At 45.7% G+C, this 17146-nt stretch overlaps 2 protein-coding genes across 2 annotated transcripts; one reads left to right on the plus strand and one right to left on the minus strand.

Annotated features, from left to right (window-relative positions):
• The first annotated feature begins 1359 nt into the window (after positions 1-1359).
• LOC112098141 lies at positions 1360-3586 on the plus strand. The gene is made up of 3 exons (XM_024183760.1): positions 1360-1521; positions 1670-2823; positions 3079-3586. The coding sequence occupies exons 1-3, from the start codon at positions 1360-1362 to the stop codon at positions 3584-3586; spliced, it is 1824 nt and encodes a 607-aa protein (XP_024039528.1).
• Positions 3587-11751: 8165 nt separating this feature from the next.
• On the minus strand, positions 11752-12924 carry LOC18040680 (probable disease resistance protein At1g61190). Its single transcript, XM_024183761.1, has one exon. The coding sequence runs from the start codon at positions 12922-12924 to the stop codon at positions 11752-11754; it is 1173 nt and encodes a 390-aa protein (XP_024039529.1).
• Positions 12925-17146: the final 4222 nt, after the last annotated feature.

Genomic DNA, 17146 nt, shown 5'->3' on the forward strand with positions numbered 1-17146 from the left:
CAATACCTCCTTGAAGGGGTTCGGAGGAGGGAAGCTAGTCCCTCTGGGCGTGGTCGAGCTGCCTATCACAATTGGAAGCTCCCCGACAGAAAGAACAATGATACTGGACTTTGTCGTAGTGGATGAGGAAGGTCCTTACCAGATGATCCTAGGTCGGCCATTTTTAAGGATGAGCAAAGCGGTGTTGTCCAACCATTATCTGGCTCTGAAGTACCGGGTGAATGGGATAGTAGGAGTGGTACGAGGAGGCCAGAGGATCGCAAGAGGCTGCTACTCCTCGGCAGTAAGGGAAGCAATGCAGATAACATCCCTCGATACCCGAGTGGAAAACAAGAAGGGCAGACAAGAACCTGTAGAGGATCTGGAAACAGTAAGCCTGGGACCAGAGAACCCGGGAAAGACGATCAGAATCGGGTCGAGACTTAAGGGAGAGCAAAAGCAGGAGTTGGTGAAATGCTTACAGGCTCATGCTGATGTGTTTGCTTGGACACATGAAGACATGCCAGGGATTGACCCTGAGGTAGCATGTCATAAGCTGGCAATAAAGAAAGGTGCTCGGGCAGTAAGGCAGAAGAGGAGGTGCTTCAACCAGGAGAGGTATGAGGCTATAAATGGCGAGGTGGAGAAGCTCTTGAGAGCAGGATTCATTCGGGAAGTCAGTTACCCTGATTGGATATCGAATGTGGTGTTGGTAAAGAAGGCAAACGGCAAGTGGAGGATGTGTGTGGATTTCACAGACCTCAATAAGGCGTGCCCAAAAGACAGCTTCCCTTTACCAAAGATCGATCAGCTAGTAGATTCAACGGCTGGACATGGTCTGCTTAGCTTCATGGACGCGTTCTCGGGATACAACCAGATCCCCATGTACGAGCAGGATGAGGAGAGCACGACTTTCATCACTAACCAAGGTTTGTTCTGTTACAGGGTAATGCCATTCGGTCTCAAAAATGCTGGGGCCACCTATCAAAGGCTGGTGAACAAAGTCTTTAAGCCGTTGATTGGGAAAACCATGGAGGTGTACGTGGATGACATGATCACCAAGTCCAAAATCCCGAAGGAACATGTCAGACACCTCGAGGAGACATTCGAGCTTTTGAGGAAGTATAAGATGAAGCTCAACCCGGAGAAGTGTGCTTTTGGGGTCGAGTCAGAGAAATTCCTTGGATTCATGGTGAGCCATAGGGGGATTGAAGCAAATCCCGAAAAAATCCAGGCGATTGTGCAAATGACGTCTCCTCGTAACCTGAAGGAGATGCAGAGCCTGACGGGGAGGTTGGCGGCGTTGAGCAGATTCATATCCAAGGCTACAGATAAGTGTCAGCCATTCTTTTAAGTGCTAAGGAGGGGAAAGAAAACAGAATGGACCCCAGAATGCGAGGAAGCCTTCCGGAACTTGAAGCAATACTTGCAGCAAGCTCCGCTGCTGTCCACACCGAGGGATGGGGACAAGTTGTATCTGTATTTGGCGGTATCGGATCGGGCCGCCAGTTCTGTTCTGGTGAGAGAGGAAGAAGGAGTTCAGTATCCGATATACTACACCAGCAAGGCCCTGCTCGACGCTGAGACCAGATACCCACCGTTGGAGAAATGGGCACTTGCCCTTGTGGTTGCTGCTCGGAAGTTGAGGCCATATTTTCAAGCATTCCCGGTCTCGGTAATAACAAACCAGCCATTGCGTCAAACTCTGCACAAGCCAGATGCCTCTGGTCGGCTCGTCAAGTGGGCTGTAGAGCTGAGCGAGTTCGACATAGACTATAAACCCCGCGCAGCGATAAAAGCCCAGGCAATGGCCGATTTCGTAGCTGAATTCACAGAGCCCGAAGTATGCTTAGATCAACAAGATGCTGTTATAGGCAATGACGAAACTCAAGTATGGCAGATGTCTGTGGATGGGTCATCAGGGGAGCGGGGTTCAGGAGCAGGGATTGTCTTGGAAGGCCCAGAGGGGGAGGAGATCTCTTATGCTGTAAAGTTGGAATTTGCAGCCACGAATAACCAGGCAGAGTATGAAGCCTTGATAGCAGGTCTGGAATTGGCTAAGGCCGTGAAAGCAGACAGAGTTAAGATCAGAACTGATTCCCAGCTGGTTGCGAATCATGTCAGTGAAAGATTCCAACCAAGAGAGGAGAAGATGGAGCAGTACCTGAAGATAGTCAGGCAGATGATGGGGAAGTTCGAAGCAGTGGAGGTGATACAAATCCCCAGGGAGCAGAATAGTCGAGCAGACATTTTGGCTAGGATGGCAGCAGTAGCCGACCCAAAAATACCAAAGTCGGTCCCTCTGGAGGTGAAGTCCAGCCCAAGTATCGATCAGAATTTGGGGGTGTTGCGGATAGAACAAAAATGCTCGTGGAGGAACCCGATAGTTTCATACCTTAGAGACGGGGTATTACCACCAGATAAGCTGCGAGCTCGCAAGATTAGAGCCCAGGCCTCGAGATACACGATGATTGATGGGGTACTGTATCGGCGAGGATATACACTACCATTCCTTCGGTGTTTGGATGAGGACGACGCGGATTACGTACTGAGAGAAGTACATGAAGGAATTTGCGGAAATCATTCTGGCGGGAGGTCCCTGGCCCACAAGGTTCTAAGGCAGGGATATTTCTGGCCGACAATGCACCAGGATGCGCAAGAGAAGACCAGGAGTTGTGTAAGCTGCCAGAGTTTTGCAAATTTCTCTAACCAACCACCAGAGAAGCTCACCTCCATGACCTCCCCCTGGCCATTTGCTCAATGGGGAATTGATCTGATCGGCCCATTGCCAAAGGCACGAGGAGCAGCAACACATGCAATAGTTGCTATAGATTACTTCACGAAGTGGATAGAAGTAGAAGCCCTTAGCAGGATCACAGAGAAGAAAACAACAGACTTCGTGTGGAGAAACCTGGTCTGTCGATACGGGATCCCTTATGCCTTGGTAACGGATAATGGCAGGCAGTTCGATAATCACAGCTTCAGGGATTTCTGCCAGAACCTCGGGATAGAGCTGAAGTATTGCTCGCCTGCTCACCCTCAATCGAATGGACAAGTAGAAGCAGCCAACAAGACCATCAAGAGGCTTTTGAAAACCAGGCTTGGAGCAAAAAAGGGTGCATGGGTTGACGAGCTGTCAGGTGTGCTATGGGCATACAGAACAACCCACAAAACCGCAACCGGGGAGACACCGTTCGCTTTGGCTTTCGGACATGAAGCGGTCGTACCGGCTGAGATAGGAACGACCACACACCGGACAAATCATTTCAATGAGCAGGAGAACGACGAGCAGATATGTTTGAATCTTGATCTGCTAACGGAAAGGAGGGAGCAAGCAGCCGAGCGATCAGTCATTTACCAACAGAGGGTTGCTCGGTATTATAACCAGAAGGTGAACATACGGCAATTCAGGGTCGGAGACTGGGTACTGAGAAGAGTGAATCAGAGCACCAAAGATTCGACTCAAGGAGTGCTGGGACCGAATTGGGAAGGGCCATATAAAGTCAAGCAGATAGCGGGACCCGGAGCTTACAAGCTGGTTCGCACGGACGGCCACGAGGTGAAACGCCCATGGAACGCAGCACACCTCCGAAAATACTTCCAGTAAGACTTGTTCACATTTGAAAGCTATTTTTGCTCATGATCATTATCGTTTATCTTTCACGCTTTATGTCCAAACAATTTCATGTAAGTCGAATCCTGCCATTAATGGAACGTCGAGGAATTTCTTTCGCTTGAAACCGAGAAAATTCCCAAAGGCATGCAAAGGCTCGACAAAGTCTCAAAGCCTGTCTTATGGCGAGACAGAAGCCAAGCATGCCAGGATCTGCTCGGCCACGAGAAGGCGAGCAGAATCCCAATCCTCGAAGAATCCAAGGCATGCAAAGGCTCGACAAAGTCTCAAAGCCTGTCTTATGGCGAGACAGAAGCCAAGCATGCCAGGATCTGCTCGGCCACGAGAAGGCGAGCAGAATCCCAATCCTCGAAGAATCCAAGGCATGCAAAGGCTCGACAAAGTCTCAAAGCCTGTCTTATGGCGAGACAGAAGCCAAGCATGCCAGGATCTGCTCGGCCACGAGAAGGCGAGCAGAATCCCAATCCTCGAAGAATCCAAGGCATGCAAAGGCTCGACAAAGTCTCAAAGCCTGTCTTATGGCGAGACAGAAGCCAAGCATGCCAGGATCTGCTCGGCCACGAGAAGGCGAGCAGAATCCCAATCCTCGAAGAATCCAAGGCATGCAAAGGCTCGACAAAGTCTCAAAGCCTGTTTTATGGCGAGACAGAAGCCAAGCATGCCAGGATCTGCTCGACCACGAGAAGGCGAGCAGACTCCAAAGCATTCGAAGAAATTCCTAAGGCATGCAAAGGCTCACCAAGTCTCAAAGCCTGTTTTATGGCGAGACAGAAGCCAAGCGTGCCAGGATCTGCTCGACCGCGCGAAGGCGAGCCGAATCCCAGGCATTGAAGAATCTTCAAAGGCATGTGGCAAAACCACGAGCCAAGCCAGAACCTGCTCGTCTAGACAAAGACAAGCAGATTCTCAAACGAAAATTAATTCATAATTACAACACAAGAAAGTAATCAAAAAGCATTTTTATTAATTTGTTAATAATTAACATAGGGGATAATCTTCATGAACATTGTTCATTACAATACAAGAAATATGTCAAGAAGATGGTGGATCAGTAAGCCCAGCAGCATCGGTTGGCTGGACCTCCTCAGGTGCAGGAGGGGTATCACCAGTTGCGTCCGGGGGGGTGCTCGCCTCGCCAACATCAGCAGGGACTGCACGAGGAGGAGAGTTTTCCTCCTCAATCACGATCGGCTCTACCCCTTCGGCATCTTCCTGGGCCGCCTCCTCGTCCATATGTTGAGCAACACCAGCTGCAAGGTCATCCATCTTCAGATCAGGGTGTTGCTTCCCGAGGACGGCCATGATGCAACGATAGGAATGCCGAAGTCCCTGGTCGTACTGGTTTTCGGCCTCCCTCTCCAAGTTCTCGACCTGAGCTCGGTGGAAGTCGCGAAGAGATTCGAGCTGAGCCTCATACATAGCCTTCTGCCTTTGCAGATCCTCCTTGACCTTGGTAAGCTCCTCCTCGAGGGTAATGGCTTTTGCTTGAGCAAGTGATTCTTGCTCTATCAGCTTCAGATTCTCGAGATTCAGCTCCCCTGCTTTCTTCTCGGCAACGTCAGCTCTGGTCGTCGCCGATTGAATATCCTCCTTCATCTTCTGGTCGTAGCGGCCAACCTTAGCCTTGTAATAGGTGGTCATGCAGCTGAGGTGGAAAGCGCTATGCTGCATGGCCCCCACCAGCTCACCCAAGGTGCAGCCGTCAAAGTCCTCCAGGTCCTTCTTGCTCACGAGTTTAGATAACTCATTGAGGTAGGGGACCAGGTGTTCTGCTCGGCTGTCAGGTAAGCGAGATCGAGGCCCGACAGGAGGAGAAGAGGAAGCAGGATCTGTGGCTGCTCCACTAGCTTCCCCGACTTTTACAGGAGCAGGAGGTAAAATCTTCAAGGGTGGGACCTGCCGCACGATGTTGGCCCGCTTTGCAGCAGGGGCATCCTTACTCTGGTCCCTCTTCGTGGTTGGAAGTCGAGAACGTTTTCGGGTCAGAGCCCCAATCACAGCGTCCTCCATCCTATGGCCAGGAAGTATCAAGCGAGACTCGAGCAAGTTGTATGTAGTTAACAGTTCTCGGCTCGAGCAGGAATTGGCTAGTACAGCCTCGACCCGTTTGAGCTGGTCAGGTTCAAGCGGGAAGTGGACACCCCAAGAACCTGCAACACAAACAAACATTTGATTAGAGACAAACCAGTAAAGCGCAAACGACAAGGGAGACAAGACATCTAATACGAGCAGGCAACCTGGGACCACGAAATGGGGTGGGACGCGGAAGTCCTCCCCATCAACCCGTGCAACTTGACCCCAGGGACCCCCTGCGAAGAAGAACTTCCTCTTCCAATTCCCACCACCACCAGTAGGGAGATCGGTTATGGGTTTCCTGGTCTTGGTACTTGATTGGAAGTAATACCAGCCGGCATCTTTTGGGCTGCTTTTCAGCTGGTACAGGTGCATCACCTCGTCGACCGTGGGCTCGCTTTGGCAACATCTGTCCCACAGTATGAACAGACCAGAGAGCACTCTCCAACCGTTTGGGTTCAACTGACCAGGAAATAGATTCAATCCGCTAAGTATCCGGGCAAAGTAAGGTTGCAAGGGACACCTCATCCCATACTTAAAGCTATCCAGATACAGGGTAACATATCCCCTAGGAGGCCGGCTAGGGGTATCCTTCTTGCCTGGGACCTTGAGAAGTATTTCACCAGGAATGTTGTACCTAAGACGGAGGTCAGCGAGCTCGTCAAACGTGGTCGTGCACGTCATATAGTCGATGGCATAATCACGCAACAAGGCTCTACCCCCTACTGTACCCCGTCCTTCTGGTCGTGACGTTCCAGATGGAGACACCTCACCAGAGTCACCTTCGCCATTCTCACTCAAAGTATCCTCGGAGCCAGAAGATCTCTCCTCACCATTACTTCCGCTCGTAGAGGTTGTTTGGGGAGACATCCTCCTAGGACTAGTCCCGACACTAGACCTAATGGGCTCTAAGGGGATCCCGGGGTCAAAAGCAGGATCGGTGAGCAGACTAGGCAGGAAGTCCAACTCGTCGTCATCAACCTCAATGACCTTCTCTTTGCCTTTCGACATTCCCTAAGCTCTAACCACAACACCACCAACTACTACCCAAACAGAAGAGAAGAGAAATTATCTACAACTATCCGAGACCAAGGAGATAGAAGAAATACCTGAAGTAATGGTTTAGTCGGTGAAAATCAGAGATGGAGGCCTTTTATGCCGGAACTTCTTTGCCGGAGAGACAGAGACGGAGACGGAGTGAATGATGAATATGCCGTTCGAGAGGATTTGGTTTTCCTAATGAGGACGGACTCTTGGGTTGCCAGCATTTAACAGCGCCGAATCCCGAGAGTCTCATAACCGTCGGTTTGAAATTCAAATGGAGGGGGGGATTTCTGCCACGTCACCTCGTCCGCAATTAAATGCGACATGACTCTTGGCAGCCTTTTCCAATCCCACGCGAGCGAGTACTAACGAGTTTCTACTGCTGGTCCATTACATTACCCAACACCAGAAACTGGGGGACCGGTGTTTGGGAGAAATACGTCGACGAGACCAGGCATGGTGAGCAGATATCTGATGGCAGAGTTCTGCGAACCGGTGTGTTCCGTAAAAGCCTGGTGCGCGGGGGAACAGGAGCAGAAATATCCTGCTCGTCCACGAGCACGTCATCCGCGAGGCCAATTTCCTGTAAGAGGCATAAGACCATTCCGGCTAGAGGTCGAGAGGCGAGGAGACCCGGTCGACGGCAGTTGGCAAGACATGCTCTCCGGCCCGAGAATCTAGGCACGACAGCCACGCTTTCCCCAGAACCACGGCGGAACACGCAAGATCCCACGTTTGCCCATAACGCAGCATAACGCAGCAGTCGGAGTCCCATACCGTCCCCCAAAAAGCGGAAACAAGATCTCACAGAACCACGACAGCCACGCTTTCCCCAGAACCGTGGCGTAACACGCAAGATCCCACGTTTGCCCATAACGCAGCAGTCAGAGTCCCGTACCGTCTCGAAAAAAGTGGAAAACTGGGATTTAGAGGAAGCCTATAAAAAGGTAGCCAACGAAGGTAAAGGGGTTGGCATTTTTGAGATTAGAAAAGAAATTCAAAAGAAGAGAAAACCATGAAAAAGCCATAAGATCCGTGGCAAGCGTTCCCCGAACCTTCATATCTGACTTGAGCGTCGGAGGGTTTGCGCCGGGAAAATAACCGGCGTACTCTGATTTGTCTGTGTGCGCAGGAACCTCTGGAGAAGAAGCCTTGCGAGGAGACCTCTTGGTCGTGATGAAGTTGATCGAGCAGAGATCCTGGTCGTAGAACGAGGAGAACCGGAATCCCGCATCAACATTAATGGTATGAAATCTTTGGAGGAAATCAAGTGATGAAGTAGTAGTCGACCCATCAAACATGACCTCAAGACATTTAAGTTTGCAAATGAAGTCCTCTGGAAGCTGACATATTGTTGCCATGTGCTTTGCGTCAACTCTCAAACCTTCTAAAGTAGGGAACATCTGGGTGATCAATCAAAAAAAAAAAAAAAAGCCAAAATGGAGTTGATGTTCTTTCTTTCAGCAACTATTTTTTACAGAGAAAATTTAACAAAATAGAATAGAACCAGTTTGAAGTATACCACTAGTTTATCCAATTAACACCTTCGTTTTAGAAATTAATAACACTATTAGTTAAGTGTACATCCACACTAGTGAGGCATTTAACTATCAACAATTGTTATGTATACAATAAAATTGTTGATTGCCCCCAAGGCCCAGCTAAGTAATTTTCAATATGTTTTCACTTACTGGTCACCCGAATTTAAATCTTAGAAAAGATAACAGGGTAAAAAATTATGTCCAAATTTTCCCACACGCTCATACCTTTGAAAAAAAAAAACAAAAACAAAAACAGAGTTGTGGACAGCTTAATTTTGCTAGTAATTAAGGAACCAACGTGAAGAAAATGAAAACAAAAACAAAGTTGTTGATGGCTTATAGTAAAACTCTAAACCCTGTAAAACTAGAGAAATATGTTCAAATATGTAATAAAAATTGAACAATTAATTATAAAAATATTGTACGTACCTTTTTTGTCAATTCATGAGCAGCTCTTTTATTGTTAAACAAGAATTCAGGACATCTTAGTATTTGTAATTCTTTCAAGAATGGAAATTCAATATGCAGATCTCCTGTGCAGAAGCTTGTGAGCTTTCTAAGATCTCTTATCTTTAGATATTGTAACTTAGGGAACATTACAATATTATTCTTGATTTCTTCTTGGTCGATGACTATTATCTCTTTCAAGACAGGGCACTCACATATCTCAAGGCATTGGAGTCCAACAAAGCTGCTAATTATAGAAGACGTAAATAGACAGGTTAAATTCCAACACTTTAACAGAATCAGGCGCTTTAAATTCTGAAAACCACAGGACATGGCTGCAACTTGGTTTTGCCAAATCCTTTCAATATTTATTGAAGACAAGTACAAGGTCTCCAACTTCGGTAATGCAACCTGCGCCATCACAAAGTTAACTTCCTGTTAATATTTGTTTTACATAACGCCATACTATTAGTATTCACAAAGTTAAGTATTTGCTGCACCTTATAACTCTCTGATGAAAAGTTTAGAACAATTTTGGAAAACGGAATATGATTATTAACTACTCTTGTCCATATTTACTACTAACAAACTAGAATAATACAGAACAAAAAAAAATAAGTAAAGAATTAATAAAACCATTGAGACTTATTAATAACTAACCTTCTCAAGAAAAAGTGCCTTGGAAATATTGATATTGTCCTCCACAATGATTCCATTTAACCGCATATTATTTGTCAACTCCTTATGTCTCTGTTGTGACATTGAAAGCATTTTGAGTTTAGAGCATGAGCTAATTGTGAATATAAACTTGGATGCATAATGGCACAAGGTCAATAAATTATTAATGCAACTCAAATCAATACTAGATCTAAATTTACTATTTTATATTCCTTAATTAAGAAATTTAAAAAATTAATAGTTAATTTAAATATGAAAAATTAAACTTAGTAACTGATATAAATTAGATAAAAACGGATATTCTCTTAATTTTTTTCTAATTAACCTCAGCAGAATAATGATAGATTTACTACGTCCTCTAGAAAAGATTGGAGTTGGAGCTGCCCTTGCACCCTTTTTTTCTTTTTTTTAGCCTCACACTTATTATCAAGATTCGCATTCCTTCTCTTTAGAGCTTTGATCATTATTCTCAAGCAATTTTGAGTTCCTGCTCAATACGACTTGGGAGGGCGATTTCCGCCACATTCTAGTTGGAAGAACCATCAACACAAGAACTTATGAGTTAGCTCCTGAATCGTCAAATCGACCACTGAATTGCCATAAGGCAATAATTAGGTCTTGCGTTTAAGTGTTTTCGGTGACCCCACTATGTCCATATTCACATCAACCGGAAATCTCTCCAAGTTATTAAACAAGGAACTTCATTCGCTCCATCTGAATCCTTAGAACTAAAGTCATCGCCTTCAATACTCCTCGATTCAGAAGCTGCAAAACTTTGTGAGCCCCCTTGTTTATCAGAATCCTTAACTTTCTCCACCCTTTCGTCATCTCAATTGATGTTAAAACTTGATTCACCATCTTATTCCCAGGATCCAAACTCTGGTGACCAGTAAAATTAAGCTGTTTGAAAAACGGTAGGCCAGGACATCTTTCAAAATTTATTACTTTCGAGAATGAGTATAAAAATAATTTTTTATGACTTTTCAAAGTTAACACTGATGCACTGGAAATTTCTAGTTTTAAGCCTAAGGCTAAGAACCTATACTGTGGTAGAGTAGAATTGTTCTAGTATTTGACAAATTTTTGGTATGCAAAAAATTTGGGAAGATCCGTACCTCTGACTCTGTCGGATTGGGGGCAGGGGCGCGAAGACCCCGCACCGAGAGATGCTTGAGTTGTGAAGAACCCGCTTTAGCTAATTCATTAACTAAATAATTGACATCCTGCTCTAGCAATCCAGATAATTCAAGGTCTTCAATTCCTTGCAGTTGCACGATCAGCCCATCTTTTAGGCAAATCTTGGTGTTCAGCTTGAGTCTGAATTCCCTACAACTCTTTTGTACAGCCCGCCAAAGCCAGCCTCCAATATGTATTCTGAACCTCTCCAGCTTCTTGAAGAACAAGCCTCTCGGTTGGGTGTCGACATCTTTGATTTGTAATTCTAAAGAGGTCAAGTTAGGCAAATGCTTCAACTCATCAAGGCTTGCATTCTTGACCCCATCAACCACCTCCACTTCCCATTTGTTAAAGCTGTCACCACCTATATACAGTTCTTCTAAACGTGATAACTTTGATAGAACATTTGGCGGAATAACTTTTAGGAAGAAACAATTTCTCAAATCAAGCAACTTTAACTGCGTCAGTTGACCTACTTGTACAGCCAACTGCGTAATATCACAACCTCTTAAGCAAAGGATTTCTAGATTCTTCAAGTCCCCTACGACACTTGTATCTTGTAATTTGCAGTAATACAAACACAACGTTTGAAGGTTTGTTAGGAGACCAAGTGATGAAGGCAGTGACAATAGATTCATGTAAGTCAAGCCTATAACTCTGACCTGTGTCATTCTCGAGAAAAAATTGTCTGAAATTGCTGACGTTGAAGATTCCCTATCAACACGTATATGAAAAAGTTTCAATTGAGGACATTCCAGTACTTCAGGAAGCACATTAGTTTTGACATCAGGTAAGACGATTGAAGTGTAAAGTTTTATTGCACTTGCTTCTGACCATTCCCTATCAACCACATCATCTATTGCCGTAAACACATTTAGTTCTCTAGATGCAATTGATATGGCAACATCGCGAACAACGTCATGCATGGAAAAGTAGTCTTCGTTGCTGCTTGTCATATCATCAAGCAACATACAAGAAGCCTTGAGCTTGTGCACCAATGTATGCACTCGAGCTCGTGCTACTTCCATCCTTTTGATACCTTGAAATAAACCCAATCCCATACCATACATTAACAAGTCATCAATGGTAACAAGTCATCAATGGATGCTATGGCTGTATATCCTATTAGGAAAAAGATGTTCTTGATCTCATCCCCTTCCAATTTAACGTAACTCAACTCTATAGCTTTATATGCCGTTGGTTGTATATCTTTAAAGTTAGTTGAAGAAGGCCTCCCCAGCTGTTCCAATGCGTCCTTCCATTCAAATAATCTCTTGTTCCTAAGGCCCTTGCAACCGTCACAATGGAAACTGGCAGACCTGCACATTCCCTTGCCACATCTTTTGCTACCCATTTGAATTCACTACCTTCAATATAATCACCTGCCATCTTCTTGAAAAGACTCCAAGCTTCATCTTCTTTTAAAACGCCAACCGAGAAATTCTGTTGGGAATCCATCTTCCTTGACAATACATCCAGACTTCTAGCTGTCAACAGTACTTTACATCCCTTACGATCATCTCCGTGAGGAATTCCTACAGCCTGGAAATCAAGATTTCCCCAAATATTATCTAAGATTACAAGGATCGTCTTCTCTTTCTTCAGTCGGTTACGCAGACTTCTTGCTCTTCCCGAATCGCTCTCCTCATGAAGTGTTAGGCCTAATTTATCTGCAATTTCTCCTTGAATCTTTCTTATGTCTTGAATTTTGGACACCTCGACAAAAATCACCTGATCAAAGAGCTTCTCAGTCTCGGCTTTCCTAGCCACTTCCTTCGCTAGCGTTGTCTTCACAATACCGCCCATTCCATAAATTCCAAGCATGTTGACGTCAGGATTTTTTAATGCATCAAGTATATCATTCAAAGTGGACATTCTTGATTCACAGGCCTCGTAGTCTTTGATCGACAGAAGCAATGTATCATCCGGAATGATGTTGTAGGAAATTCTATCAAACCTTCCAACTTCACGGACTTTGACAATAGCCTCCTTCTGCCTCTCTGCTTCCTTACTAAGTCGACGGCGGGTCTTCAAATTAGGACACAACCCCTTGAAGCAGCGCTTGTTTGCTCTAGCATCAACGCCTGTAAATTTCCCCGCCTCATCAATGATCCCATTCACGCTTGTGAGCCACTTCTCAACGTACTCTTCAATCTCTTCCCCTCTTCTTTTAGCCTTATCAACCTCACGCTGTTTACTTACCCTCTCAGCCTCCGGAATCCCAACTTCAGTCTTGAGATTCTGCAAATTGCTAGTGTACTTGCTCTTACGCAAATAGCTCATTTGGCAATATATAGGAGGAGCCAAGCACTTTGCAACTTCTACAACAACAGAAAGAATGATATCCGCCATCTTCAATCTTTTCCTTTCTTTTTTTTTCTGAATTTTTGAAATTGTGAAGGGAAGCAAATACAAACAGAGCAGAGACAACAACTGAACAATTGGCTAATTAGTGTGGTTGAGGACAGAAGATTGAAGGAGAGGGCTTCTTGATCCTTTTGAGAAAATTCAGGGGAGTAGATGGCAAAAAGGGGCAATGCTGAATAACAAAAAACAACAACAAAGTGTGACTATAATATTGGTTTGTGTCACAGTCAAAGAAAGTTCATTGGCGTAAAACGTGGGTGCTACGACTCTTGTGGGTCAGTAACAACTCAAATTTCTTCACCTTGTTAATCTTGTAAATGTGAAGTTGATATTTTTCTTCCAAATTCATTTTAAAGGTACGGAGGATGATGGAAGGAGGACGGTTATTTTTTGTCTTATTTTATTTTCTATTATGAAGAAGTCATGAGTAGTGCCTTTATTATTTAAAAAGTACTTTTATTTGAACACCATCAAGATACTATCAAAACAAAAAATAAAGAATTATTTATGCTACTGTAGTATACAAAATGATAACATTATCTATGTTATAGTTCTGTTGTTTCTATAGTGATGAGGTTTTTTATGGCTAAATATCATCTTCCTTATTCAACCTAAGATGAAGAATCTGATGCAATCAAAGGATGGAAATTCAATATGCAAATATTCTAAAACTAGTGATCTTTTCAAATGGAGATTTATGGAGATGATGACACACATTATCATTATTATTTGTTACTCTCTTTTGAAAAATTTAAAAAAAAAATCTCCTTTTCTATGTTTTAAACCCTTACTTAAATTATTTATTTATTTTTTAAATACAATAAGAAGAATAATTTTTAATAAATAAAAAAGTGCAAAAACGTTTCAAAAATAAATTTAAAAAAATTAAATAAGAAAAAAATTTATGCGGAGATTATTTTAATTAAGATTAAATTTATCATTAAAAAGGTGTTATAAGAAGTATGGTCGCAAGAGATTTACAAAGGTGTGCGCCCAATAATCCAACTCGACGTTAAAGCAGTATCACTGCCAGATGTACTTAGAGAAATTCAGGATGCATTTAGGATTTACAAAAAAAAAAAACTGGGCCGGCCCAAGCCCGCGGGCTTTAAACCCAGCCTTCTGTTGCGGACCGCCCAATTCGCTAGCCCAATTGCCCACAATTTCGGGCTAGAGAGCCAACACAAGGCCAAGAGTGCTAGCTTGGCCCAATTCCGGAAGGTTCTAGGCAACTCTAGCACATGTGAACATGTAAATATTCTAGAATACTTTATACAATTCCAGCACATGCAAATAGCTAGGAAATTGTAAAATACTCTAGAGTTTGACCAAGTTTGGCAAAGTTAGGTAAAGTTAGGCAAAGTTAGGCAAAGCCTCCCTTATAAATATGGGATGGCATTAGGCATTTGTATCCAACAAGCATTGTAATCTCTCTTTGTGTAATACAAGTTTCTTTAGCTCAATTGCTCTCTTCTCTTGTTCGAGAATCTCTAGGCTTACTTAGCAACATTCGGCAAAGTTGTCTAAGTGCTGCACGGGTTAGCTGCGCAAAACACTCATCCCGTGACAAGTGGTATCAGAGCTAAGGTTTGCACGCACGCAAATTAGCTCACGAAGCAATGGCCAACCCTTCGAACGTAGCACAAGAGGGTGTTGTTGGTATGGATGTTCCACCGGAACCAAGCCGTGGCCGAGAGGGAGAACGCGCCCAAGGCAAGACTCGCGGCAAGTCCAAGGCCCTATCTGTGGATGCGTTGGAGCCTCGTGTAGGCACTCTCGAAATAGCATTGTCCGCCGCTCAAGATAGCCTTGTGGGATTGGAGGAAAGAGTGGATGGTCTCGAGGGAGAATACGCCGAGTTCACGGTGGCCACAAAAGCTCTCATCCATGAGCAAGCGAACATTCTCCGAGGTGAGTTTCATTCTTTCCATGATGAGTTGCTCAAACTTCGTAGTTTTGTTCAGGATGAACTACGTGCTGTCCGTGCGGAAGTGGATGAAGTCCGCTCGGATTGGGCATGGCACAAGCGCACACTCTCCACAAGTCCAGCTTCCGCAAACTCGAGTGATGCGTGCCGCATTGACGTGCCAAAGCCCGACACCTACGATGGCACACGCAATGCCACCATCGTGGACAATTTCCTCTTTGGGCTGGATCAATACTTTGATGCCATGGGTGTTCGAGATGAGGCATCGAAAGTGGGCACTGCACCCACCTATCTTAGAGGCGCTGCACAACTATGGTGGCGTCGCAAGCATGGCGAGATGGGCAAGGGCATTTGCGCCATCGACACTTGGGCCGACTTCAAGCAAGAACTCCGAAAGCAGTTCACCCCAAGCAATGCGGAGAAGGAAGCGCGAGTGCGCTTACGTCGCCTCAAGCAATCGGGTAGCATTCGGGACTACATCAACGAGTTCACTACCCTCATGTTGGAGATAAGCGACATGTCCGACAAGGATTCACTCTTCTACTTCCAAGATGGCCTCAAGGATTGGGCCAAGACCGAGCTTGATAGGCGTGGTGTTCAAACACTTGACGACGCCATTGCCGTTGCGGAGTCGCTCACCGAATACTCTACCCAATCCAAGGACAAAAAGGCCAACCAAGGCAAAGGTGGGGGAGAGAGTCGCAAGGACAAGGGCAACAACCGCAAAGATTGGGGGCAGAAAAAGCCACCTAGCAACAAGAGTTGGCAAGGAAAATCGGAGGGCAAGAAGGAGGCGCCAAAGCCGCGAAGCCCATGCTTCATATGCAATGGTCTTCATTGGGTACGCGACTGTCCGAAGAAGAGGTCGCTTAATGCTCTTGCTGCCCAACTCAAGAGCAACCCCGCAATGTCCACGGAGGAACCCCAACTCAGCATGGGTTCTCTCCAACGCCTCGGCGCACTCAATCGCCAACAGTCTGCACTCGTCAAGAAAGGGCTCATGTATGTAAGCGCAAAGGTAAACGGTCAGTCCGTTTGCGCGCTGCTAGACACGGGAGCAACACACAATTTCATGTCCGTAGACGAGGCCAAGCGCTTAGGCCTCAAGGCCACCAAGGAAGGAGGCACAATGAAGGCTGTGAACTCACCCGCCAAGCCAATTGCGGGAATTGCACAAGGCGTGCACATCACACTCGGTACGTGGAGCGGAAAGCTTGACTTCTCCATTGTGCCCATGGATGACTTCAAGGTCCTCGGCATGGAATTCTTCGACCAAGTCCATGCCTTCCCGCTGCCCGCTACAAACTCCCTAAGTATCCTCGACGGGAGTAAGGCATGCATGGTTCCCACGGAACGAGGCAAGTCCGAGGAGAAGACACTCTCCGCCATGCAATTCAAGAAGGCTTTCAAGAAGGACCCAAGCTTCTTAGTCTCCATTCGGGAACTAAATGAGGAAGGAAATAGCAGAACTTCGCCAAGCCAGGTCCCTCCGAAAATTCAAGCCGTCCTCAATGAGTACAAGGACGTGATGCCTCCAGAACTTCCGAAGAAGCTCCCACCTCTGCGAGAGGTAGATCATGCGATCGAGCTGGAACAAGGCGCGAAGCCAACAGCCTTGGCGCCCTACCGCATGGCGCCACCTGAATTAGAGGAGTTGCGGAGACAACTCAAAGACTTGCTGGACGCAGGCTACATTCGCCCCTCAAAGGCCCCATTCGGTGCACCCGTGCTCTTCCAAAAGAAAAAGGATGGATCGCTGCGGATGTGCATCGACTATAGAGCGCTCAACAAGATCACTATCAAGAACAAGTATCCGATTCCCTTGATTGCAGACTTGTTCGACCAGCTTGGCAAAGCGCGGTACTTCACCAAACTTGACTTGCGCTCCGGGTATTATCAAGTGCGCATCGCCAAGGGAGATGAACCGAAGACAGCGTGCACTACAAGGTACGGGTCTTTCGAATTCCTTGTGATGCCTTTTGGTCTTACTAATGCACCCGCCACATTTTGCACGCTCATGAACAAGGTGCTCCAACCATTCCTCGACCGCTTCGTGGTCGTGTACTTGGATGACATAGTGGTGTATAGCACCACGTTCGAGGATCATGCCCGACATTTGCAACAAGTCCTCCAAGTACTTCGAGACAACGAGCTCTTCCTCAAACTAGAGAAGTGCTCGTTTGCCCAACAAGAGGTGGAGTTCCTTGGCCACAAGATTGCGGGCGGGAAGATCATGATGGAGAATGACAAAGTAAAGGCCATCCTCGATTGGGAGCCTCT

This window comes from Citrus clementina, unplaced genomic scaffold, assembly GCF_000493195.1.
Source record: "Citrus clementina cultivar Clemenules unplaced genomic scaffold, Citrus_clementina_v1.0 scaffold_5, whole genome shotgun sequence".
NCBI classification, from domain to species: Eukaryota; Viridiplantae; Streptophyta; class Magnoliopsida; order Sapindales; family Rutaceae; genus Citrus; species Citrus x clementina.